The sequence below is a fragment of the Pristiophorus japonicus genome, chromosome 4 (genome assembly GCF_044704955.1).
Source record: "Pristiophorus japonicus isolate sPriJap1 chromosome 4, sPriJap1.hap1, whole genome shotgun sequence".
NCBI lineage: Eukaryota > Metazoa > Chordata > Chondrichthyes > Pristiophoridae > Pristiophorus > Pristiophorus japonicus.
This window is the reverse complement of record NC_091980.1, coordinates 9,821,168-9,848,194: the sequence shown is the minus strand read 5'-3', so window position 1 is coordinate 9,848,194 and position 27,027 is coordinate 9,821,168. Positions and strand designations below refer to the sequence as shown.

General features: G+C 47.2%; 1 protein-coding gene across 1 annotated transcript in view; it reads left to right on the top strand.

Moving 5' to 3' along the window:
• Nucleotides 1-27,027, top strand: part of golga6l9 (golgin A6 family like 9) — a 116,332-nt gene that overhangs the window by 24,450 nt on the left and 64,855 nt on the right. The window contains exon 6 of the mRNA XM_070877114.1: nt 24,078-24,161. Within this exon, the coding sequence (XP_070733215.1) occupies nt 24,078-24,161 (84 nt within the window). The remainder of the gene's footprint in view (nt 1-24,077; nt 24,162-27,027) is intronic.

The following is a 27,027-nucleotide window of genomic DNA, read 5'->3' as shown; positions in this document are numbered from 1 at the left end:
CCCCATTCCTGCTTTCTCGCCATACCCCTTGATTCCCCCTAGTAGTAAGGACTACATCTAACTCCTTTTTGAATACATTTAGTGAATTGGCCTCAACAATTTCCTGTGGTAGAGAATTCCGCAGGTTCACCACTCTCTGGCTGAAGAAGTTTCTCCTCATCTCGGTCCTAAATGGCTTATCCTTTATCCTTAGACTCTAACCCCTGGTTCTGGACTTGCCCAACATTGGGAACATTCTTCCTGCATCTAACCTGTCTCAACCCGTCAGAATTTTAAATGTTTCTATGAGATCCCCGTTCATTCTTCTGAACTCCAGTGAATACAAGCCCAGTTGATCCAGTCTTTCTTGATATGTCAGTCCCGCCATCCCGGGAATCAGTCTGGTGAACCTTCGCTGCACTCCCTCAATAGCAAGAATGTCCTTCCTCAAGTTAGGAGACCAAAACTGTACACAATACTCCAGGTGTGGCCTCACCAAGGCCCTGTACAACTGTAGTAACACCTCCCTGGCCCTGTACTCAAATCCCCTCGCTATGAAGGCCAACATGCCATTTGCTTTCTTAACCGCCTGCTGTACCTGCATGCCAACCTTCAATGACTGATGTACCATGACACCCAGGTCTCGTTGCACCTCCCCTTTTCCTAATCTGTCACCATTCATATAATAGTCTGTCTCTCTGTTTTTACCACCAAAATGGATAACCTCACATTTATCCACATTATACTTCATCTGCCATGCATTTGCCCACTCACCAAGTCACTCTGCAGCCTCATAGCATCCTCCTCGCAGCTCACACTGCCACCTAACTTAGTGTCATCCACAAATTTGGAGATACTACATTTAATCCCCTCGTCTAAATCATTAATGTACAATGTAAACAGCTGGGGCCCCAGCACAGAACCTTGCGGTACCCCACTAGTCACTGCCTGCCATACTGAAAAGTACCCATTTACTCCTACTCTTTGCTTCCTGTCTGACAACCAGTTCTCAATCCACGTCAGCACACTACCCCAAATCCCATGTGCTTTAACTTTGCACATTAATCTCTTGTGTGGGACCTTGTTGAAAGCCTTCTGAAAGTCCAAATACACCACATCAACTGGTTCTCCCTTGTCCACTCTACTGGAAACATCCTCAAAAATCCTGGTTCAATAATTTCCTGTCGGTTTCATCGCATGGCCCCACCCTGCGCTCCCGCCATTGGTCGCCCAACACATCCGTCCGCCCGGCGACCCGCCTTTCCTTGGCCAATCAGAAGTGGAGAAGACTCCTTGGTAACCAATTGGAAGATTCTGGACTCTCAGTCAAACGGCCTGTTTTTCCCCCATCTCCAATATTTCTATCACTAATAAACAGCACTGTTCCAAGAAAATGGAAAAGAACACCATGATGTAAAGATATTGGTGAGGCCACACCTGGAGTACAGTTTTGGTCTCCGTATTTAAGGATGGATATACTTGTATTGGAGGCTGTTCAGAGAAGGTTCATTAGGTTGATGAGGGGGTTGACTTATGAGGAAAGGTTGGGCCTCTACTCATTGTAGTTCAGAAGAATGAGAGGTGATCTTATTGAAATATATAAGATAATGAGGAGACTCGACAAGATAGATGCAGAGAGGATATTTCCCGTGATAGGGGAAACTAAAACTAGGGGACATAGTCTCAGAATAAGGGGCGGCCCAATTAAAACTGAGATGAGGAAGAATTTCTTCTCTCAGAGGCTTGTAAATAAATCTGTGGAATTCTCTGCCCCAGTGAGCTGTGGAGGTTAGAAACATAGAAACATAGAAAATAGGTGCAGGAGTCGGCCATTCAGCCCTTCGAGCCTGCACCACCATTCAATAAGATCATGGCTGACCATTCCCTCAGTTCCACACCTCTCTCAGGGTGCTAGGCCGTCTGAGCTACTGAAAATCCCCAGCTAAACAGCCGGCCTCGGAATTCCCGAAGAGAGGTTGGGTCATCGAATATATTGAAGGCGGAGATAGACAGATTATTGAGCGATATGGGAGTGAAGGGTTATGGGGAGCGGGCGGGGAAGTGGAGCTGAGTCCATGATCAGATCAGCCATGATCTTATTGAATGGCGGAGCAGGCTCGAGGGGCCAAATGGCCGACTCCTGCTCCTATTTCTTATGTTCTTACGTTCTTATGTTTCTCCCGGGGTTTTTGCACACGGCGGTGTCTCGGAGATTAAGCTTCAATTCCTGGAGATGCCAGGGAAATCCTGGAGGGTTGGCCACCCCTGGTCCAGACCTGGATTACTATCAGACGCAAAATGCTGGGAAACAATAGTTGCCAGGCTGTGTGAATCCGACTGAATCCGCCTGCTCCGCCATTCAATAAGATCATGGCTGATCTGATCATGGACTCAGCTCCACTTCCCCGCCTGCTCCCCATAACCCTTCACTCCCATATCGCTCAATAATCTGTCTATCTCTGCCTTCAGTATATTCAATGACCCAACCTCTCTTAGGGAATTCCGAGGCCGGCTGTTTAGCTCGGGATTTTCAGTCGGCCAAATGAGCACAGCGAACTATGAATGGACTTACTGGTCATTATCACGTTGCTGTTTGTGGGAGCTTGCTGTGCACCAATTGGCTGCCGCGTTTCCCACATTCCAACAGTGGCTACACTCCAAAAACATTTCATTGGCTGTACAGCGCTTTGAGATGTCTGGTGGTCGTGAAAGGCGCTATATAAATCGAAGTCTTTCTTTTTTCACTTCCCTCCCTAAATCAGGTGCATGATAGACTAGCCAGGCGCCCAGCAACAGCTCGAATCAGTGAATCTTACAGCACTGAAGGAGGCCATTTGGCCCGTCGTGCCTGTGCCAGCTCTTTGAATGAGTGGTCCAATTTAGTCCCACACCGTAGCCTGGTTTCCCCATAATTAATCCTCTTCAAGTACATGTCCTTTTGAACGAATCTGATTCCTCCACCCCTTCAGGTACGTAAGAACATAAGAAATAGGAGCAGGAGTAGGCCATAGGGCCCCTCGAGCCTGCTCCGCCATTCAATACGATCATGGCTGAGCTGATCATGGACTCGGGTCCACTTTCCCGCCCGCTCCCCATGACCCCTTATCCCCTTATCATGTAAGAAACTGTCTCTCCCTGTCTTAAATTTATTCAATGTCCCGGCTTCCACAGCTCTCTGAGGCAGCGAATTCCACAGATTTATAACCCTCTGAGAAGAAACTGCTAACATTTGTAAAACTAAGGGGCAGAAATTCGTTTGGGGCTAATGGCGGCAGGATGGTAAATGTCACACCGGGAAATGGTTTGTGTCTGCGGCCACAAAATTGGGCTCAGTGTGGGGCGGAGCGCTAAGGGAGGCGTTCCTCACTTCTCTCAGGGCGCTAGGCCGGCTGAGCGACTGAAAATCCTGAGCTAAAGAGCCGGCCTCAGAGCACCCTGAGAGCGGCTTCCCCGCTGAAAAGAAAATCGCCAAAATAAACACAAACAGTCTTCCCAATACCTTGCTCAACCCACACAAAGATTAAATTACATCAAGAAAAACAAGAAAAACAATCACGCCCACCTCATTTAGTCCCTTGCTTCCCCCACCGCGACTGGAACAGCTCGGACCGCCCGCTTTCCCAGGCGGTCCCACGAGGCCGCGCTACGGGGTCAGCGGCAAACAAAAATCATCGCGCTGTCGGAACCGCGACTCGCCACTCCCGGGAGATACTGGCCAGCACCCCCGGCACCGGCACACCGAACGTGCCGAGCAGCGCGAATGCCGGCGCTAGCGGCTCCGAACACCTTTACTGCCCCCGTTCCGACCCTTTCCAGGGGCGCTGAGCGACCGAATTTCTATCCCGTACTGTCTAACGGTTCACAGAGTTCAGAATCATCTTCATCATCATCATAGGCAGTCCCTCGGAATCGAGGAAGACTTGCTTCCACTCTAAAAGTGAGTTCTCAGGTGACTGAACAGTCCAATACGGGAATTACAGTCTCTGTCACAGGTGGGACAGACAGTGGTTGGAGGAAAGGGTGGGTGGGGAGTCTGGTTTGCCGCACGCTCCTTCCGCTGCCTGCGCTTGCTTTCTGCATGCTCTTGGCGACGAGAGTCGAGGTGCTCAGCGCCCTCCCGGATGCACTTCCTCCACTTAGGGCAGATTTTGGCCAGGGACTCCCAGGTGTCAGTGGGGATGTTGCACTTTATCAGGGAGGCTTTGAGGGTGTCCTTGAAACGTTTCCTCTGCCCACCTTTGGCTCGCTTTTCGTGTCGGAGTTCCGAGTAAAGCACTTGCTTTAGGAGTCTTGTGTCGGGCATGTGGACAATGTGGCCTGCCTAACGGAGTTGGTCGAGTGTGGTCAGTGCTAGTCAGAGTAGAAATCGCAGGATAGCTAAGATGAATACGTGGCTTGAGGAATGGTGCAGAAGGGCGGGATTCAAATTCCTGGGACATGGAACCGGTTCTGGGGGGAGGTGGGACCAGTACAAACCGGACGGTCTGCACCTGGGCAGGACCGGAACCAATGTCCTAGGGGGAGTGTTTGCTAGTGCTGTTGGGGAGGGGTTAATCTAATATGGCAGGGGAATGGGAACCTATGCAAGGAGACAGAGGGAAATAAAATGGGGGCAGAAGCAAAAGATAGAAAGGAGAATAGTAAAAGTGGAGGGCTGAGAAACCCAAGGCAAAATTCAAAAAGGGCCACATTACAGAAAAATTCTAAAGGGACAAAGAGTGTTAAAAAGACAAGCCTGAAGGCTCTGTGCCTCAATGCGAGTAGTATTCGTAATAAGGTGGATGAATTAGCTGCACAGGCAGTTATTAACGATTATGATATAATTGGCATCACGGAGACATAGCTCCAGAGTGACCAAGGCTGGGAACTCAACATCCAGGGGTATTCAACAGTTAGGAAGGATAGACAGAAAGGAAAAGGAGTTGGGATAGCATTGTTGGTTAAAGAGGAAATTAATGCAATAGGACATTAGCTTGGATAATGTGGAATCTGTATGGGTGGAGCTGCGGAATACCAAAGGGCAGAAAACGTTAGTGGGAGTTGTGTACAGACCACCAAACAGTAGTAGTGAGGTTGGGGACGGCATCAAACAAGAAATTAGGGATGCGTGCAATAAAGGTACAGCAGTTATCATGGGTGACTTTAATCTATATATAGATTGGGCTAACCAAGCTGGTAGCAATGCGGTGGAGGAGGATTTCCTGGAGTGTATTAGGGATGGCTTTCTAGACCAATATTTCGAGGAACCAACTAGAGAGCTGGCCATCCAAACTGGGTGATGTGTAATGAGAAAGGACTAATTAGCAATCTTGTTGTGCGAGCCCCCTGGGGAAGAGTGACCATAATATGGTAGAATTCTTTACTAAGATGGAGAGTGACAGTGTTAATTCAGAGACTAGGGTCCTGAACTTAAGGAAAGGTAACTTCAATGGTATGAGTCGCGAATTGGCTAGAATAGACTGGCAAATGATACTTAAAGGGTTGACAGTGGATAGGCAATGGCAGACATTTATAGATTACATGGAAGAACTTCAACAATTGTACATCCCTGTCTGGAGTAAAAATAAAACGGGGAAGATAGCTCAACCATGGCTAACAAGGGAAATTAGGGATAGTATTAAATCCAAGGATGAGGCATATAAATTTGCCAGAAAAAGCAGTAAACCTGAGGACTGGAAGAAATTTAGAATTCAGCAGAGGAGGACAAAGGGTCTAATTAGGAGGCGGAAAATCGAGTACGAGAGGAAGCTTTCAGGGAACATAAAAACTGACTGCAAAAGCTTCTATAGATAGGTGAAGAGAAAAAGATTAGTGAAGACCAACGTAAGTCCTTTACAGTCAGAATCAGGTGAATTTATAATGGGGAACAAAAAAATGGCAGACCAATTGAACAAATACTTCATTAAGGAAAACACAAATAACCTTCCGGAAATACAAGGGCATAGAGGGTCCAGAGAAAAGGAGGAACTGAAGGAAATCTTTATTAGTCAGGAAATTGTGTTAGAGAAATTGATGGGATTGAAGGCTCCGGGGCCTGATAGGCTGCATCCCAGAGTACTTAAGGAAGTGGCCCTAGAAATAGTGGATGCATTGGTGATCATTTTCCAACATTCTATTGATTCTGGATCAGTTCCTATAGACTGGAGGGTAGCTAATGTAACACCACTTTATAAAAAAGGAGGGAGAGAGAAAACAGGGAATTATAGACCGGTTAGCCTGACATCAGTTGTGGGGAAAATGTTGGACTCAATTATTAAAGATGAAATAGCAGCGCATTTGGAAAGCAGTGAGAGGATCGGTCCAAGTCAGCATGGATTTATGAAAGGGAAATCATGCTTGACAAATCTTCTGGAATTTTTTGAGGATATAACTAGTAGAGTAGACAAGGGAAAACCAGTGCATGTGGTGTATTTGGACTTTCAAAAGGCTTTTGACAAGGTCCCACACAAGAGATTAGTGTGCAAAATTAAAGCACATGGTATTGGGGGTAATGTACTGACGTGGATTGGGAACTGGTTGGCAGACAGGAAGCAGAGAGTCGGAATAAATGGGTCCTTTTCAGAATTGCAGGCAGTGACTAGTGGGGTGTCGCAGGGTTCAGTGCTGGGACCCCAGCTATTTATAATATACATCAATGATTTAGATGAAGGAATTGAATGTAATATCTCCAAGTTTGCAGATGACAATAAGCTGGGTGGTGGTGTGAGCAGTGAGGAGAATATTAAGAGGCTGCTGGGTGACTTGGACAGATTAGGTGAGTGGGCAAATGCATGGCAGATGCAGTATAATGTGATAAATGTGAGGTTATCCACTTTGGGGGCAAAAACAGAGAGACAGACTATTATCTGAATGGTGACATATTAGAAAAAGGGGAGTTGCAACGAGACCTGGGTGTCATGGTACATCAGTCATTGAAGGTTGGCATGCAGGTACAGCAGGTGGTGAAGAAGGCAAATGCTATGTTGGCCTTCATAGCTAGAGGATTTGAGTATAGGAGCAGTGAGGTCTTACTGCAGTTGTACAGGGCCTTGGTGAGGCCACACCTGGAATATTATGTTCAGTTTTGGTCTCCTAATCTGAGGAAGGACGTTCTTGCTTTTGAGGGAGTACAGTGAAGGTTCACCTGATTGATTCCCGGGATGGCAGGACTGACATATGAGGACAGACTGGATCAACTGGGCTTGTATCCACTGGAGTTTAGAAGAATGAGAGGGGATCTCATAGAAACTTATAAAATTCTGACGGGACTGGACAGGTTAGATGCAGGAAGAATGTTCCCAATGCTGCGAAGTTCCAGAACCAGGGGTCACAGTCTAAGAATAAGGGGTAAGCCATTTAGGACTGAGATGAGGAGAAACTTCACTCAGAGAGTGGTTAACCTATGGAATTCTCCACCGCAGAAAGTTGTTGAGGCCAGTTTGTTAGATATATTCAAAAGGGAGTTAGATATGGCCCTTATAGCCAAAGGGATCAAGGGGTATGGAGAGAAAGCAGGAATGGGGTACTGAGGTTGAATGATCAGACCTGATCTTATTGAATGGCGGTGCAAGTTGAGAGGCCGAATGGCCTACTCCTGCACCTAATTTCTATGTTTCTATGTTTCAATGCTGGAGATGTTGGCCTGATCGAGAACACTGACGTTGGTGCGTCTGTCCTCCCAGGGGATTTGCAGGATCTTGTAGAGACAACGCTGGTGGTATTTCTCCAGCGATTTGAGGTGTCTGCTGTACATGGTCCTCGTCTCCGAGCCATACAGGAGGGCGGGTATCACTACAGCCCTGTAGACCATTAGCTTGGTGCCAGATTTGAGGGCCTTATCATGAATCATGGAATAGACAACGCCAGGCAGAGGTCCATAGTCCTTGACATTGTCTGTTCTTAACCAGTCCCTGTCATTCGGGCGCCAAATCTGTAAGACTCAGGAGGCGAAATTGGGTTTTGTACGCTGCCTGTTACCGCACGCGGGAAGCAGCTAACAACCGGCACAGGCTGTGAAAAAAAATACTTGCATTTATTATGTTCTTAAAGCAGGTTGTCTGATCCAAAACAAGAGGGCTGGAATCGAGGTCTTGATCCCAAGCTCTGTAACTCCCTCCTTACACCTCTCCGCCTCTCTCTCCTCCTTTAAGACCCTCCATAAAATCTACCTCTTTCCCTCCTACTGTCTCCTTCTTTGCCATGCCATTTGTTTTTCCTGGGAAGCGCCTTGGGAATTTTTCTTCTGTGTTAAAGTGAGTTGTATTTGAGTGACAGACTAAAGCTAAAATTGTGTAAAACAGCCTGAAACCATGTCAAAAGTGCCAGCCGTGGCTCAGTGGGCAGCACTCTCGTCTCTGAGTCAGAAGGTCATGAGTTCAAGTCCCACTCCAGAGACTTGAGCACAAAATCTAGGCTCACACTCCTAGTGCAGTGCTGAGCGAGCACTGCATTGTCAGAGGTTCCGTCTTACGGATGAGACGTTCAACCGAGGCTCCGTCTGCTCTCTCAGGTAGAGGAAAAATATCCCACGACACTATTTCGAAGAAGAGCAGGGGAGTTATTGTCCTGGCCAATATTTATCCCTCAATCAACAATTAAAAAAACAGATTATCTGGGTCATTATCACAGTGCTGTTTGTGGGAGCTTGCTGTGTGCAAATTGGCTGCCGCGTTTCCCACATTGCAACAGTGACTGCACTTCAAAAAGTACTTCATTGACTGTGAAGCACTTTGGGGCATTGTGAAAGGCGCTATAGAAATGCAAGTCTTTCTTTCTTCCACTGATTATGGTGACATTGTGTCTCTCTCTCTCTCTCTCTACAGAGTCACCCCGTTACTGAATGTGCTCAATGAGGAACCCAGCAATGGATGCCTGAGCACCTTTCTGAATCAGGCTCTGAGAGGGAACAGTTATTCAGTGTTGATCTACTGTCTGAAACTGGCAGGTAATCTCCTCACCTCTGTTCATTAAGGAACTTGCATTTATATAGCGCCTTTCACATCCTCAAGGATGTCCCAAAGAGCATTGCAGCCACTGAACTATTTTTTTGAAGTGTAGTCGCTGTTGTTATGTCAGCCAAACAGGCAGTCAACGTTTACACAGGAAGATTCCAACACACAGCCAATGACTGACTACACTTCAAAAAGTGCTGCACTGCTGCAAAGCGCTTTGGGACGTCCTGAGTTCAGGAAAGGTGCGATATAAATGCAAGTCTTTCTTTTAGTTAATCTGATTGTGGTGCTGTTGGTTGAGGGATAACGACTTTGGGGAGAACTCCCCCTGCTCTTCTTCCAGTAGTGGCCATCGGATCTTTTACGTCCACCTCAGAGAGCAGACGAGGCCTCGGTTTAATGTCTCATCGAAAAGACAGTGCCACTGACAGTGCAGCAATCCCCAAGCACTGCCCCTCCAACAGTGCCACACTCCCTCAGTACTGCCCCTCTGACAGTGCAATGCTCCCTCAGCACTGTCCCTCCGAAAGTGCGGCACTCCCTCAGTACTGCCCCTCTGACAGTGCAGCACCCCGTCAGTACTGCCCCTCCGACAGTGCAACGTTCCCTCAGTACTGCCCCTCCGACAGTGCAGCACTCGCTCAGTACTGCCCCTCCGACAGTGCAACGCTCCCTCAGTATTGCCCCTCCGACAGTGCGGCGCTCCCTCAGTACTGCCCCTCTGACAGTGCAGCACTCCCTCAGCACTGCTCCTCCGACAGTGCAGCACTCCCTCAGTACTGTCCCTCTGACAGTGCAGCACTCCCTCAGTACTGCCCCTCCAACAGTGCAACACTCCCTCAGTACTGCCCCTCCAACAGTGCAACGTTCCCTCAGTACTGCCCCTCCGACAGTGCGGCATTCCGACAGTGCGGCACTCTCTCAGTACTGCCCCTCTGACAGTACGGCGCTCCCTCAGTACTGCCCCTCCAACAGTGCAACGTTCCCTCAATACTGCCCCTCCGACAGTGCGGCGCTCCCTCTGTAGTACTCCTCCGACAGTGCAGCACTCCCTCAGTACTGCCCCTCCGACAGTGCAACACTCCCTCAGTACTGCCCCTCCGACAGTGCAGCACTCCCCAGCACTGCCCCTCCAACAGTACGGCGCTCCCTCAGTACTGCCCCTCTGACAGTGCAACGCTCCCTCAGTACAGCTCCTCCGACAGTGCGACGCTCCCTCAGTACTGCCCCTCTGACAGTGCGGCGCTCCCTCAGCACTGCTCCTCCGACAGTGCAGCACTCCCTCAGTACTGCCCCTCCGATAGTGCAGCACTCCCTCAGTACTGTCCCTCTGACAGTGCAGCACTCCCTAAGCACAGCTCCTCCGACAGTGCAGCACTCCCTCAGTACTGCCCCTCCGACAGGGCGGCACTCCCTCAGTACTGCCCCTCCGACAGTGCAGCACTCCCTCAGTACTGCCCCTCCGACAGTGCAGCACTCCCTCAGTACTGCCCCTCCGACAGTGCAGCACTCCCTCAGTACTGCCCCTCCGACAGTGCAGCACTTCATCAGTACTGCACTGGGAATGTCAACCTAGATTTCCTATAGTGAGCACATTTCAATAGTACTTCATTGGCTGTAAAGCACTTTGGGACCTCAACAGGTCATGAAAGGCGTTGTAGAAATGCAGTTTGTTTTTCTTTTTTATAGCACTTTATCATATACAATTGCAGTAAATCCGTGCACAAGAGAATCTCGCAAATAGCAGTGAGCCAATGAGCAGTTGATCTGTTTCCAGTGGTGTTGGTTGAGGGGCGAATGTTGGCCGAGGCGCGAGGATAGCTCCTGAGTCAAATCGTGCCGTGGGCTCTTTAACATCTACCTGCACCACTGCATTTATATAGCGCCTTTCGCATCCTCAAGGATCTCCCGAAGAGCATCACAGCCCAACCTCACATTTGAAGGGCAGTACCGCTGTGTGAACAGTATTGCACTGGAGTTAGATGTTGCATGGCTGGATTGGGGGCTTGAATCCACAACCTGCTGCCTCAGAGGCAAGACACTACACAAAATGCTAATATAATATATATTGGGCAATACAGATTGTTCATGCTGTAAGGTTTACCCATTTTCACAAAAGGCACAGGAAGAGGCCACGGTTTAAATAGTTTAAAGAAACTTCTGGGACTGCCTGGGCAGGAAAAGTGGGCGCCAGCCTGGGGCAGGTGGTGACTCATCGCCGGTCAATACACTCTCTGGGGTCAGGAGCGAGACCTGATTATACTTCGAGACAAAGGGTTTGATACAATTAAGCAGAGGAGCCCCTGGATTAATTGGCCAGAGGTGAAAAACAGTTCTCTATGGAGACTACAAGTCTACGAAAAACCAGGACAACAAAAGATCCCACAAGGCATGCATTTTTGGATAACGGGGCACCAAAGATAAGGAGTTAACTTTTGCCCTGTCGACTCCATGTGCAAATTGTGGCCATCCAAACCCCGTCACTGCAACAGTCCAAACAGATCATCTTTTACTGGGTGTTGTGTAATGAGAGAGGATTAATTAGCAATCTCGTTGTGCGAGGCTCCTTGGGGAAGAGTGACCATAATATGGTGGAATTCTACATTAGGATGGAGAATGAAACAGTGAATTCAGAGACCATGGTCCAGAACTTAAAGAAGGGTAACTTTGAAGGTATGAGGAGTGAATTGGCTAGGATAGATTGGCGAATGATACTTAAGGGGTTGACAGTGGATGGGCAATGGCAGACATTTAGAGACCGTATGGATGAACTACAACAATTGTACATCGCTGTCTGGCGTAAAAATAAAAAAGGGAAGGTGGTTCAACCGTGGCTATCAAGGGAAATCAGGGATAGTATTAAAGCCAAGGAAGTGGCATACAAATTGGCCAGAAATAGCAGCGAACCCGGGGACTGGGAGAAATTTAGAACTCAGCAGAGGAGGATAAAGGGTTTGATTAGGGTAGGGAAAATAGAATACGAGAGGAAGCTTGCAGGGAATATTAAGACAGACTGCAAAAGCTTCTATAGATATGTAAAGAGAAAAAGGTTAGTAAAGACAAACGTAGGTCCCCTGCAGTCAGAATCAAGGGAAGTCACAAAGAAATGGCAGACCAATTGAACAAGTACTTTGGTTCGGTATTCACTAAGGAGGACACAAACAACCTTCCGGATATAAAAGGGGTCAGAGGGTCTCGTAAGAAAGAGGAACTGAGGGAAATCCTTATTAGTCGGGAAATTGTGTTGGGGAAATTGATGGTATTGAAGGCCGATAAATCCCCAGGGCCTGATGGACTGCATCCCAGAGTACTTAAGGAGGTGGCCTTGGAAATAGTGGATGCATTGACAGTCATTTTCCAACATTCCATTGACTCTGGATCAGTTCCTATGGAGTGGAGGGTAGCCAATGTAACCCCACTTTTTAAAAAAGGAGGGAGAGAGAAAACAGGGAATTATAGACCCTTCAGCCTGACCTCAGTAGTGGGTAAAATGATGGAATCAATTATTAAGGATGTCATAGCAGCGCATTTGGAAAGAGGTGACATGATAGGTCCAAGTCAGCATGGATTTGTGAAAGGGAAATCATGCTTGACAAATCTTCTGGAATTTTTTGAGGATGTTTCCAGTAGAGTGGACAAGGGGGAACCAGTTGATGTGGTGTATTTGGACTTTCAGAAGGCTTTCGACAAGGTCCCACACAAGAGATTAATGTGCAAAGTTAAAGCACATGAGATTGGGGGTAGTGTGCTGACGTGGATTGAGAACTGGTTGTCAGACAGGAAGCAAAGAGTAGGAGTAAATGGATAATTTTCAGAATGGCGGCAGTAGCTAGTGGGGTACTGCAAGGTTCTGTGCTGGGGCCCCAGCTGTTTACATTGTACATTAATGATTTAGACGAGGGGATTAAATGTAATATCTCTAAATTTGCGGATGACACTAAGTTGGGTGGCAGTGTGAGCTGCGAGGAGGATGCTATGAGGCTGCAGAGTGACTTGGATAGGTTAGGTGAGTGGGCAAATGCATGGTAGATGAAGTATAATATGGATAAATGTGAGGTTATCCACTTTGGTGGTAAAAACAGAGAGACAGACTATTATCTGAATGGTGACAGATTAGGAAAAGGGGAGGTGCAACGAGATCTGGGTGTCATGGTACATCAGTCATTGAAGGTTGGCATGCAGGTACAGCAGGCGGTTAAGAAGGCAAATGGCATGTTGGCCTTTATAGTGAGGGGATTTGAGTACAGGGGCAGGCAGGTATTACTACAGTTGTACAGGGCCTTGGTGAGGCCACATCTGGAGTATTGTGTTCAGTTTTGGTCTCCTAACTTGAGGAAGGACATTCTTGCTATTGAGGGAGTGCAGCGAAGGTTCACCAGACTGATTCCCGGGATGGCGGGACTGACATATCAAGAAAGACTGGATCAACTGGGCTTCTATTCACTGGAGTTCAGAAGAATGAGAGGAGATCTCATAGAAATGTTTAAATTCTGACGGGTTTATACAAGTTAGATGCAGGAAGAATGTTCCCAATGTTGGGGAAGTCCAGAACCAGGGGTCACAGTCTAAGGATAAGGGGTAAGCCATTTAGGACCGAGATGAGGAGAAACTTCTTCACCCAGAGAGTGGTGAACCTGTGGAATTCTCTACCACAGAAAGTTGTTGAGGCCAATTCACTAATTATATTCAATAAGGAGTTAGATGTAGTCCTTACTGCTAGGGGGCTCAAGGGATATAGCGAGAAAGCAGGAATGGGGTACTGAAGTTGCATGTTCAGTCCTGAACTCATTGAATGGCGGTGCAGGCTCGAAGGGCCGAATGGCCTACTCCTGCACCTATTTTCTATGTTTCTATGTTTCTATCATCACAAACATCGAGACGGATCCAGACGCATTAACGGAAAACCCAGGCCAGCATGGTGGAAGCAGCAGATGTTGATTCATCCCAATGCAAATTAGATATGATTTCTTTCAAAAATAACATTGTGGGATTCAGTGAATAATTTGAGACATGACGTGTGGTGAGTGTAGCCAGCTGGGGAGGAACATGTGACTTTGGACCGGACAATCTGCACCTAGGCAGGGCTGGAACCGATGTCCTAGGGGGAGTGTTTGCTAGTGCTGTTGGGGAGGATTTAAACTAATAGGGCAGGGGGATGGGAACCTATGCGGGGAGACAGAGGGAAGTAAATGGGGTCAGAAGCAAAAGATATAAAGGAGAAAAGTCGAAGTGAAGGGCAGAAAAATCAAAGGCAAAAATCAAAAAGGGCCACATTACAACATAATTCTAAAAGGAAAAAGAGTGTCAAAAAAACAAGCCTGATGGCTCTGTGTCTCAATGCGAGGAGCATTCATAATAAGGTGGATGGATTAACTGCGCAGATAGCTGTTAATGGATATGATATAATTGGGATTATGGAGACATGGCTCCAGGGCGATCAAGGCTGGGAACTCAACATCCAAGGGTATTCAATATTCAGGAAAGATAGACTGAAAGGAAAAGGAGGTGGGGTAACGTTGCTGGTTAAAGAGGAGATTAACACAATAGTAAGGAAGGATATTAGCATGGATGAGGTGGAATCGATATGGGTCGAGCTGCAGAACACCAAAGGGCAGAAAACGCTAGTGGGAGTTGTGTACAGACCACCAAACAGTAGTAGTGAGGTTGGGGATTGCATCAAACAGGAAAATAGGGATGCGTGCATAGAAATACAGCAGTTATCATGGGTGACTTTAATCTACATATAGATTGGGCTAAACAAACTGGTAGCAATACGGTGGAGGAGGATTTCCTGAAGTGTATAAGGGATGGTTTTCTAGACCAATATGTCGAGGAACCAACTAGGGAGCTGGCCATTCTAGACTGGGTGATGTGTAATGAGAAAGGACTAATTAGCAATCATGTTGTGCGAGGCCCCTTGGGGAAGAGTGACCATTAAATGGCAGAATTCGTCATTAAGATGGAGAGTGACACAGTTAACTCAGAGACTAGGGTCCTGAACTTAAAGAAAGGTAACTTCGATGGTATAAGACGTGAATTGGCTAGGATAGACTGGCGAATTATACTTAAAGGGTTGACGATGGATAGGCAATGGCAGACATTTAAAGATCACATGGATGAACTTCAACAATTGTACATCTCTGTCTGGTGTAAAAATAAAATGGGGAAGGTGGCTCAACCGTGGTTAACAAGGGAAATTAGGGATAGTGTTAAATCCAAAGAAGAGGCATATAAAGTGGCCAAAAAAAGCAGCAAACCTGAGGACTGGGAGAAATTTAGAATTCAGCAGAGGAGGACAAAGGGGTTAATTAGGAGGGGGAAAATAGAATATGAGAGTAAGCTTGCAGGGAACATAAAAACTGACTGCAAATGCTTCCACAGATACATGGAGAAAAAGATTAGTGAAGACACATGTGGTCCCTTACAGTCAAAATCAAGCAAATTTATAATGGGGAACAAAGAAATGGCAGACCAATTGAACAAATACTTCTGTTCTGTCTTCATTAAGGAAGACACAAATAACCTTCCGGAGATACTAGGGGACCGAGGGTCTAGTGAGAAGGAGGAACGAAAGAAAATCCTTATTAGTCAGCAAATTGTGTTCGTAAAATTGATGGGATTGAAGGCCGATAAATCCCCAGGGCCTGACAGTCTGCATCCCAGTGTACTTAAGGTAGTGGCCTTCGAAATAGTGGATGCATTGGTGGTCATTTTCCAACATTCTATAGACTCTGGATCAGTTCCTATGGACTGGAGGGTAGCTAATGTAACCCCACTTTTTAAAAAAGGAGGGAGAGAGAAAACCGGGAATTATAGACCGGTCAGCTTGACATCGGTATTGAGGAAAATGTTGGAATCAATTATTAAAGATGTATTAGCAGTGCATTTGGAAAGCAGTGACAAGATCGGTCCAAGTCAACATGGATTTATGGATCAGAATGGCAGGCAGTGACAAGTGGGGTACCGCAAGGTTCTGTGCTGGGGCCCCAGCTGTTTACATTGTACATTAATGATTTAGACGAGGGAATTAAATGTAGTATCTCCAAATTTGCGGATGACACTAAGTTGGGTGGCAGTGTGAGCTGCAAGGAGGATGCTATGAGGCTGCAGAGTGACTTGGATAGGTTAGGTGAGTGGGCAAATGCATGGCAGATGAAGTATAATATGGATAAATGTGAGATTATCCACTTTGGTGGTAAAAACAGAGAGACAGACTATTATCTGAATGGTGACAGATTAGGAAAAGGGGAGGTGCAACGAGATCTGGGTGTCATGGTACATCAGTCATTGAAGGTTGGCATGCAGGTACAGCAGGCGGTTAAGAAGGCAAATGGCATGTTGGCCTTCACAGTGAGGGGATTTGAGTACAGGGGCAGGCAGGCGTTACTACAGTTGTACAGGGCCTTGGTGAGGCCACATCTGGAGTATTGTGTTCAGTTTTTGTCTCCTAACTTGAGGAAGGACATTCTTGCTATTGAGGGAGTGCAGCGAAGGTTCACCAGACTGATTCCCGGGATGGCGGGACTGACATATCAAGAAAGACTGGATCAACTGGGCTTGTATTCACTGGAGTTCAGAAGAATGAGAGGGGATCTCATAGAAATGTTTAAAATTCTGACGGGTTTAGACAGGTTAGATGCAGGAAGAATGTTCCCAATGTTGGGGAAGTCCAGAACCAGGGGTCACAGTCTAAGGATAAGGGGTAAGCCATTTAGGACCGAGATGAGGAGAAACTTCTTCACCCAGAGAGTGGTGAACCTGTGGAATTCTCTACCACAGAAAGTTGTTGAGGCCAATTCACTAATTATATTCAAAAAGGAGTTAGATGTAGTCCTTACTACTAGGGGGCTCAAGGGGTATGGCGAGAAAGCAGGAATGGGGTACTGAAGTTGCATGTTCAGCCATGAACTCATTGAATGGTGGTGCAGGCTCGAAGGGCCGAATGGCCTACTCCTGCACCTATTTTCTATGTTTCTATGTTTCTATGAAAGGGAAATCATGCTTGACAAATCTTCTAGAATTTTTTGAGGATGTAAACAGTAGAATGGACAAGGGGGAGCCAGTGGATGTGGTGTATTTAGACTTTCAAAGGCTGCTGACAAGGTCCCACACAAGAGATTAGTGTCAAAAATTAAAGCACATGATATTGGGGATTATGTACTGACATGGATAGAGAACTGGTTGGCAGACAGGAAGCAAAGAGTAGGAATAAACGTGTCCTTTTCAGAATGGCAGGCAGTGACGAATGGAGTGCCGCAGGACTCAGTGCTGGGACTCCAGCTCTTCACATTATACATTAACGATTTAGATGAAGAAATTGAGTGTAATATGTCCAAGTTTGCAGATGACACTAAACTGGGTGGCGGTGTGAGCTGTGAGGGGGATGCTCAGAGGCTGCAGGGTGACTTGGACAGGTTAGGTAAGTGGGCAAATACTTGGCAGATGCAGTATAATGTAGATAAATGTGATGTTATCCACTTTGGTGGTAAAAACAGGAAGGCAGATTATTATCTGAATGATGACAGATTAGTAAAAGGGGAGGTGCAACGAGATCTGGGTGTCATGGTACATCAGTCATTGAAAGTTGGCATACAGGTACAGCAGACGGTGAAAACGGCAAATGGCATGTTGGCCTTCATAGCTAGAGGATTTGAGTATAGGAGCAGGGAGGTCTTGCTACAGTTGTACAGGGCCTTGGTGAGGCTACACCTTGAATATTGTGTACAGTTTTGGTCTCCTAATCTGAGGAAGGACATTCTTGCTATTGAGGGAGTGCAGCGAAGGTTCACCAGACTTATTCCCGGGATGGCAGGACTGACATATGAAGAAAGACTGGATCGACTAGGCTTATATTCACTGGAATTTAGAAAAATGAGAGTGAATCTCATAGAAACATGTAAAATTCTGACGGGACTCGACATGTTAGATGCAGAAAGAATGTTCCCGATGTTGGGGAAGTCCAGAACCAGGGGTCACAGTCTAAGGATAAGGGGTAAGCCATTTAGGACCGAGGTGAGGAGAAACTTCTTCACTCAGAGAATTGTGAACCTGTGGAATTCTCTACCACAGAAAGTTGTTGAGGCCAGTTCGTTAGATATATTCAAAAGGGAGTTAGATATGGCCCTTACGGCTAACAGGATCAAAGGGTATGAAGAGAAAGCAGGAATGGGGTACTGAAGTTGCATGATCAGCCATGATCATATTGAATGGTGGTGCAGGCTCGAAGGGCTGAATGGCCTACTCCTACACCTATTTTCTATGTTTCTCTGTTTCTATGGACCTGTGGTTCCCAAAGCTCTCCACCACCGGGAGGATTTCCTCGCCTCCTGTTTGGGTCTGTTCTAGACTGATTTATTGCCCGTCCCTAATTGCCCCTTGAGAAGGTGGTGGTGAGTCGCCTTCTTGAACCGCTGCAGTCCGTGTGGTGAAGGTGCTCCCACAGTGCTGTTAGGGAGGGAGTTCCAGGGTTTTGACCCAGCGACGATGAAGGAACGGCCGATATATTTCCAAGTCAGGATAGTGTGTGACTTTGAGGGGAACGTGGAGATGGTGGTGTTCCTATGCGCCTGCTCCTTCTAGGTGGTAGAGGTCGCGGGTTTGGGAGGTGCTGTCGAAGAAGCCTTGACAAGTTGCTGCAGTGCATCTTGTAGATGGTACACACTGCAGCCACGGTGCGCCGTTGGTGGAGGGAGGCAATGTTGAAGGTGGTGGATGGGGTGCCGATCAAGCGGCTGCTTTGTCCTGGATGGTGTCGAGCTTCGAGTGTTGTTGGAGCTGCACTCATCCAGGCAAGTGGAGAGTATTCCATCACAATCCTGACTTGTTCCCTGTCGGTGATGGAAAGACATTGGGGAGTCAGGAGGTGATTCACTCGCTGCAGAATACCCAGCCTCTGACCAGCTTTGTTGTCACAGTATTAATGTGATAGAGATTGACTGCTGTGATTAGTCAAGATTATCGTTGTATCTTGCGGAGCCAGGATGGTTGAAGGCAGAATAGACGGACTTTAGCCTTTTTCACACCAGCAATTCCTGTGTTCCGATGTTATGTCCCGTCTCCCAAACAGAGTCCTGGCCTGGACAGACGCTCTCTGCGCTGACCCTCGCTCAAGGGCTGATGGGTCTCAGGAACCAGGTCACCCGGAGCTGCTGGGATTATCGGGAACTCGCACAGCGCCTACGATCTAGCATCGGAGAACTGCGGATGAGACTTAACTCAACCGCTGACCTCTGCAGTGACGATGTGAAGAGATTAGGGAGTCTCGTACGGGAATTACAGGCAAGTAGCATTCTCACACTTCATGCACCAAGTAACATTGAACACAAAGGCTGGAATCCATCCTCCAGGTGCAGACCAGATCCTTCTACAAGTATCTCACTGCTGGGACGGGATAGTACCGCATTCTTCTTAAAGAAAGGTCCTGCATTTCTATAGCACCTTTCACGGCCTCAGGATGTCTCAAAGCACTTTACAGTCAATTAAGAACTTTTTTTGGAGTGTAGTCACTGTTGTAATGTGGGAAAAACAGCAGCCAGTTTGCGCACAGCAAGCTCCCACAAACAGCAATGTGATAATGACCAGGTAATCTGTTTTAGTGATTTTGATTGAGGGAGAAATATTGGCCCCAGGACAGCGGGTATAACTCCTCTTGCTCTTTTTTGAAATAGTGGCCATGGGATCATCTACGTCCACCTGAGAGAGCGGACGGGGCCTCGGTTTAACATCTCATACGAAAGAAGGCATCTCTGACAGTGCAGCACTTTCTCAGTACTGCCCCTCCGACAGTGCAGTGGTCCCTCAGTACTGCTCCTCCGACAGTGCGACGCTCCCTCAGTACTGCCCCTCCGACAGTGCAGCACTCCCTCAGTACTGCCCCTCTCACAGTGCGGCATTCCCTCAGTACTGCCCCTCCCACAGTGCAGCACTCCATCAGTACTGCCCCTCCCACAGTGCGGCACTCCCTCAGTACTGCCCCTCCGACAGTGCGGCTCTCCCTCAGTACTGCCCCTCTGACAGCGCGGCTCTCCCTCAGTACTGCCCCTCCGACAGCGCGGCGCTCCCTCAGTACTGCCCCTCTGACAGCGCGGCTCTCCCTCAGTACTGCCCCTCCGACAGTGCGATGCTCCCTCAGTACTGCCCCTCCGACAGTGCGACACTCCCTCAGTACTGCACTGGAGTGTCAGCCGAAATTATGTGCTCAAGTCTCTGGAGAGGGACCTGCACCCATCCTTCTGACTCAGGCGAGAGAGAGAGAGTGCTACCCATTAAGCCACAGCTGACACCTAACTTATTTAATATTTATCCCTCAAACAACATCACTAAAAAACAGATTGTCTGGTCATTATCACATTGCTGTTTGTGGGAGCTTGCTGTGCACAAATTTGCTGCTGCGTTTCCTGCATTACAACAGTGACTTCACTCCAAAAGTACTAAATTGGCTGCAAAGCGCTTTGCGATGTCCGGTGGTCGTGAAAGGCGCTATATAAATGCAAGTCTTTCTTCCTTCTTTCTAACTTGTTTCTTTCATCACTGCTCCATAATGACTGAACTTGCCAAGTCTGCTAAAACCTTCCCCCAGATAAGAACATAAGAAATAGGAGCAGAAGTCGGCCATTGACCCCTCGAGCCTGCTCTGCCATTCAATAAGATCGTGGCTGATCTGATCTTGGCCTCAACTCCACTTCCATAGAAACATAGAAAATAGGTGCAGGCGTCGGCCATTCGGCCCTTCGAGCCTGCACCGCCATTCAATAAGATCATGGCTGATCATTCACCTCAGTACCCCTTTCCTACTTTCTCTCCATACCCCTTGATCCCTTTAGCTGTAAGGGCCATATCTAACTCCCTCTTGAATATATCCAATGAACTGGCCTCAACAACTCTCTGCGGTAGGGAATTCCACAGGTTAACAACTCTCTGAGTGAAGAAGTTTCTCCTCATCTCAGTCCTAAATGGCTTACTCCTTATCCTAAGACTGTGTCCCCTGGTTCTGGACTTCCCCAACATCGGGAACATTCTTCCTGTATCTAACCTGTCCAGTCCCGTCAGAATTTTATATGTTTCTATGAGATCCCCTGTCATCCTTCTGAAACTCCAATGTATAAAGACCCAGTCGATCCAGTCTCTCCTCATATGTCAGACCTGCCATTCCGGGAATCAGTCTGGTGAACCTTCGCTGCACTCCCTCAATAGCATGAATGTCCTTCCTCAGATTAGGAGACCAAAACTGAACACAATATTCCAGGTGAGGCCTCACCAAGGCCCTGTACAACTGCAGTAAGACCTCCCTGCTCCTATACTCAAAACCCCTAGCTATGAAGGCCAACATACCATTTGCCTTCTTCACCGCCTGCTGTACCTGCATGCCAACTTTCAATTACTGATGTACCATGGCACCCAGGTCTCGTTGCACCACCCCTTTTCCTATTCTGCCTTTGTGTTTTTGCCACCAAAGTGGATAACCTCACATTTATCCATATTATACTGCATCTGCCATGCATTTGTCCATTCACCTAACCTGTCCAATTCACCCTGCAGCCTCTTAGCGTACTCCTCACAGCTCACACCGCCACCCAGTTTAGTGTCATCTGCAAACTTGGACATATTACACTCAATTCCTTCATCTAAATCATTAATGTATATTGTAAAGAGCTGGGGTCCCAGCACTGAGCCCTGTGGCACTCCACTAGTCACTGCCTGCCATTCTGAAAAGGACCCGTTTATCCCTACTCTCTGCTTCCTGTCTGCCAACCAGTTCCCTATCCACGTCAGTACGTTACCCCCAATACCATGTGCTTTAATTTTACACACCAATCTCTTGTGTGGGACCTTGTCAAAAGCCTTTTGAAAGTCCAAATACACCACATCCATTGGTTCTCCCTTGTCCATTTTACTAGTTACATCCTCAAAAAATTCTGGAAGATTTGTCAAACATGACTTCCCTTTTATAAATGCATGTTGACTTGGACCGATCCTGTCACTGCTTTCCAAATGCGCTGTTATTGCATCTTTAATAATTGATTCCAACATTTTCCCCACCACTGATGTCAGGCTAACCGGTCTATAATTACCCGCTTTCTCTCTCCCTCCTTTTTTAAAAAGTGGTGTTACATTAGCTACCCTCCAGTCCATAGGAACTGATCTAGAGTCGATAGACTGTTGGAAAATGATCACCAATGCATCAACTATTTCTAGGGCCACTTCTTTAAGTACTCTGGGATGCAGACTATCAGGCCCCGGGGATTTATCGGTCTTCAGTCCCATCAATTTGCCTAACACAATTTCCCACCTAATAAGGATATCCTTCAGTTCCTCCTTCTCACTCGACCCTCGGTCCCTTAGTACTTCCGGAAACTTATTTGTGTCTTCCTTCATGAAGACAGAACCAAAGTATTTGTTTAACTGGTCTGCCATTTCTTTGTTCCCCATTATAAATTCACCTGAATCTGACTGCAAAGGACCTACGCTGGTCTTCGCTAATCTTTTTCTCTTCACATATCTATATAAGCTTTTGCAGTCAGTTTTTATGTTCCTGGCATGCTTCCTCTCATACTCTACTTTCCCCCTATTTGTCCTCCTCTGCTGAATTATAAATTTCTCCCAGTCCTCAGGTTTGTTGCTTTTTCTGGCCAATTTATATGCCTCTTCCTTGGATTTAACACTATCCCTAATTTCCTTTGTTAGCCATGGTTGAGCTACCTTCCCCGTTTTATCTTACTCCAGACAGGGATGTACAGTTGTTTTAAGTTCATCCATGTGATCTTTAAACGTTTGCCATTGTCTATCCACTGTCAACCCTTTAAGTATCATTTGCCAGTCTATTCTAGCCAATTCACGTCTCATACTATCGAAGTTATCTTTCCTTAAGTTCAAGACCCTATTCTCTGAATTAACTGTGTCACTCTCCATCTTAATGAAGAATTCCACCATATTATGGTCACTCTGCCCCAAGGGGCCTCACACAACAAGATTGCTAATTAGTCCTTTCTCATTCACATCAGCCAGTCGAGGATGGCCAGCCCTCTCGTTGGTTCCTCGACATATTGGTCCAGAAAACCATCCCTAATACACTCCAGGAAATCCTCCTCCATCGTATTGCTACCAGTTTGATTAGCCCAATCTATATGTAGATTAAAGTCGCCCATAATTCCTGCCATTCCCCAGAACCCTCAACCCCCTGACTGTTCAAAAATCTGTCTATCTCCACCTTAAATATATTCAATGACCCAGCCTCCACAGCTCTCTGGGGCAGAGAATTCCACAGATTTACAACCCTCTGAGAGAAGAAATTCCTCCTCATCTCAATGACCCAGCCTCCACAGCTCTCTGGGGCAGAGAATTCCACAGATTTACAACCCTCTGAGAGAAGAAATTCCTCCTCATCTCCGTTTTAAATGGGCGGTCCTTTATTCTGAAACTATGCCTCCTAGTTCTAGATTCCCTCACGAGGGGAAACATCCTCTCTGCATCTACCCTCTCAAGCCCCTTCAGAATCTTATATGTTTGAATAAGATAACCTCTCATTCTTCTCAACTCCAATGAGTATCGACCCAACCTCCTCAACCTATCTTTGTTAGTCAACCCCCTCATCTCTGGAATCAACCGAGTGAAACTTCTCTAAACTGTCTCCAATGCAAGTATATCCTTTTGTAAATACGGAAACCAAAACTGCACACAATATTCCAGGTGGCCTCATCAATATCCTGCTTTTATACTCCATCCCCCTTGCAATAAAGGTCAGCATTCCATTTGCCTTCCTGATTACTTGATGTACCTGCATACTAACTTTTTGTTATTTTATGTACAAGGATCCCCAGGTCCCTCTGTACTGCAGCCCTTGGTAATCGCTCCCCATTTAAATAATAATTTGCTTTTTTATTTTTCCTACCAAAGTGGATAAACTCATCTTTGACGTTAGTGCAGCTCCAACAACAATGTAAAGATCTTAGTAAAAGATCACTTTTACTGATGGATGGCGAGTGCGTTCTGTCGGAATGGGCGGAGTTGTGGAGCCTAATTCACTCATCTTCGTGCTGAAGATGTTTATGATCCGGCCGCCTGTGACTCACCGATCCTTACCCGCTGCTTGTCTCTGAGATTTGAGGAACGCATTGGCTTTCCTATTGCTTTTTGAGAGGCTGGGATTAACTGAAAAACATTTTTTGGCAGATGGTGAAAAAGCAGCGGTGGGAGAAAAAGAAAGAAAGATCCCAGTGGTGTGAGGAGGAACGCAGGCGGCAACTCGAGGCTAAGGTTGGTCGTTGCCTTCACCTTGGGCTAAAGAAAGAAATAAATTATTTTAAATCTGTGTCCTCTCCTTATTGATCCTTCAGCCATTGGAAACAGCTTACATACATAAGAACATAAGAAATAGGAGCAGAGTAGGCCATACGGCCCCTCGAGCCTGCTCCACCATTCAATAAGATCATGGCTGATCTGATCTTGATCTCAACTCCATTTCCCCGCCCGCTCCCCATAACCCTTGACCCCCTTATCGTTCAAAAATCTGCCTATCTCCACCTTAAATATATTCAATGACCCAGCCTCCACAGCTCTCTAGGGCAGAGAATTCCACAGATTCACGACCCTCTGAGAGAAGAAATTCCTCCTCATCTCAGTTTTAAATGGGCGACACCTTATTCTGAGACTATGCCCCCTAGTTCTAGATTCCTCCACAAGGGGACATATCCTCTCTGCATCCACCCTGTCAAGCCCCCTCAGAATCTTATATGTTTCAATAAGATCACCTTTCATTCTTCTAAACACCAATGAGTATCGGCCCAACCTGCTCAACCTTTCTTCATAAGGCAACCCCTTCATCTCAGGAAATTTTCCATTATTTACGCTATCAAAACCCTTCATAATTTTGAACGCCTCTATTAAATCTCCCCTTTGATACGTCCTTACTATACAGTATAAATGCACACGAGGCCCATGCTTGAGAGAAGTTCAGACTGTGACCTGTCCTTTATTCCATAGCACTCAAGTGATGGAAGTGGGTGGAGCTTCCCCTTTTATCTCTGAAGGTCCAGGTTAGGAGTGTCTCCCACAAGTTCACCACCTAGTGGTCATTGTTCTCACAGTGTACAACTTAGGTCAGATTATACATGGGTTACAATGCTGGTTGAATACATGACATCACCTCCCCCCCAAAGTCTTATTGGGATCACAGGTTGAGTCTCTCTGGTGGTTTACGCTCTCTTGTAGAGCGCCTGAGTTGGGGCTCCGGTTGTTGGGCGCTGGCCTGAGTGTCTGCTGTTTGCGGTGCCTCAGGCCTGTCCGGACTGCCCACAGTGACCGGGCTCTCCTCTCTTTGATTCCTGTGTTCGGTCACCTGTGGAGGAGTGAACTCTATCGTGTTCTTCCTCTGCTTCTTCTATGAGGTTGCTGAACCTCCTTTTTGTTTGATCCACATGTTTGCGGCAAATTTGTCCATTGGTAAGTTTAACTACCAGAATCCTATTTCCCTCTTTGGCAACCACAGTGCCTGCGAGCCATTTAAGCCCTGCAGCGTAGTTGCTGACAAAAACAGGGTAATTTACATCAATACATCGCGCCCTCGCATTCCTGTCATGGTAGTCATATTGTGACTGGCGCCTGCTCTCGACAATTTCTTTCATGGTGGGGTGTATAAGGGATAACCGGGTTTTGAGCATCCTTTTCATTAGCAGCTCTGCGGGTGGAACCCCTGTGAGCGAGTGTGGTCGGGATCTGTAGGCCAACAGGAGGCGTGATAAGCGGCTTTGTAGGGAACCCCCTTGGATTCTGAGCATCCCCTGTTTAATTATTTGCACTGCTCGTTCTGCCTGGCCGTTTGAGGCCGGCTTGAACGGTGCCGTTCTGACATGGTTAATTCCATTGCCTGCCATGAAGTCTTGGAATTCAGTGCTTATGAAGCACGGGCCATTGTCGCTGACCAAGATGTCCGGCAGACTGTGGGCGGCGAACATTGCCCGTAGACTTTCTACCGTGGCAGAGGATGTGCTTGAATTTAAAATGTCACACTCGATCCATTTGGAGTAGGCGCCTACTACAACCAGAAACATTTTTCCCATGAAAGGACCTGCGTAGTCCACATGGATGCGTGACCAAGGCTTGGCGGGCCAGGGGCTAAGGGGGGCTTCCCTGGGCGCATTGCCTAGCTGAGCACATGTGTTGCACCTGCGAACACAAAGTTCCAGATCTGCGTCTATCCCTGGCCACCAAACGTGTGACCTGGCAATTGCCTTCATCGTGACAATGCCCGGGTGCTAATTGTGGAGTTCTTTGATGAACACCTCTCTGCCCATCTGGGGCATGACTACGCGGTTTCCCCACAGTAGGCAATTGGCCTGAATCGAGAGTTCATCCCTGCACCTGTGAAATGGTTTAAATTCCTCAGGGCATGCCCTGTACGTGGCTGCCCAGTCCCCATTCAGGACACATTTCTTGACTAGTGACAATAGCGGGTCTCTACTTGTCCAGACTTTAATCTGACGGGCTGTCACAGGTGAGCCTTCGCTTCCGAACGCTTCAACAGCCATGACCATCTCAGCAGCATGCTTGGTAGCCCCCTCAGTGGTGGCTAGTGGGAGCCTGCTGAGTGCATCGGCGCAGTTTTCGGTGCCCTGTCTGTGCCGAATTGTGTAGTCATAGGCGACTAACGTGAGTGCCCACCTCTGTATGCGGGCCGATGCGTTTGCATTTATGGCCTTGTTGTCGGCCAAAAGGGACGTTAGGGGTTTGTGATCTGTCTCCAGCTCAAATTTCCTGCCAAACAGGTACTGGTGCATTTTCTTTACCGCATATACACATGCGAGCACCTCCTTTTCTCCCATTCCATAGCCCCTTTCTGCCTGGGACAGACTTCTGGAGGCATAAGCTACCGGCTATAACTGACCCTTGGCATTGACATGCTGCAACACACACCCGACACCATAGGACGACGCATCGCACGTTAATACAAGTTTCTTACATGGGTCATATAGCGATAACAGATTGTTGGAACATAACAAATTGCTTGCTCAATTAAAAGCCCTTTCCTGGCTGTCACCCCAGACCCATTTGCGACCTTTGCGTAGGAGCACCTATGGCGGCTCTAGCAGCGTGCTCAATTTGGGAAGAAAGTTACTAAAATAGT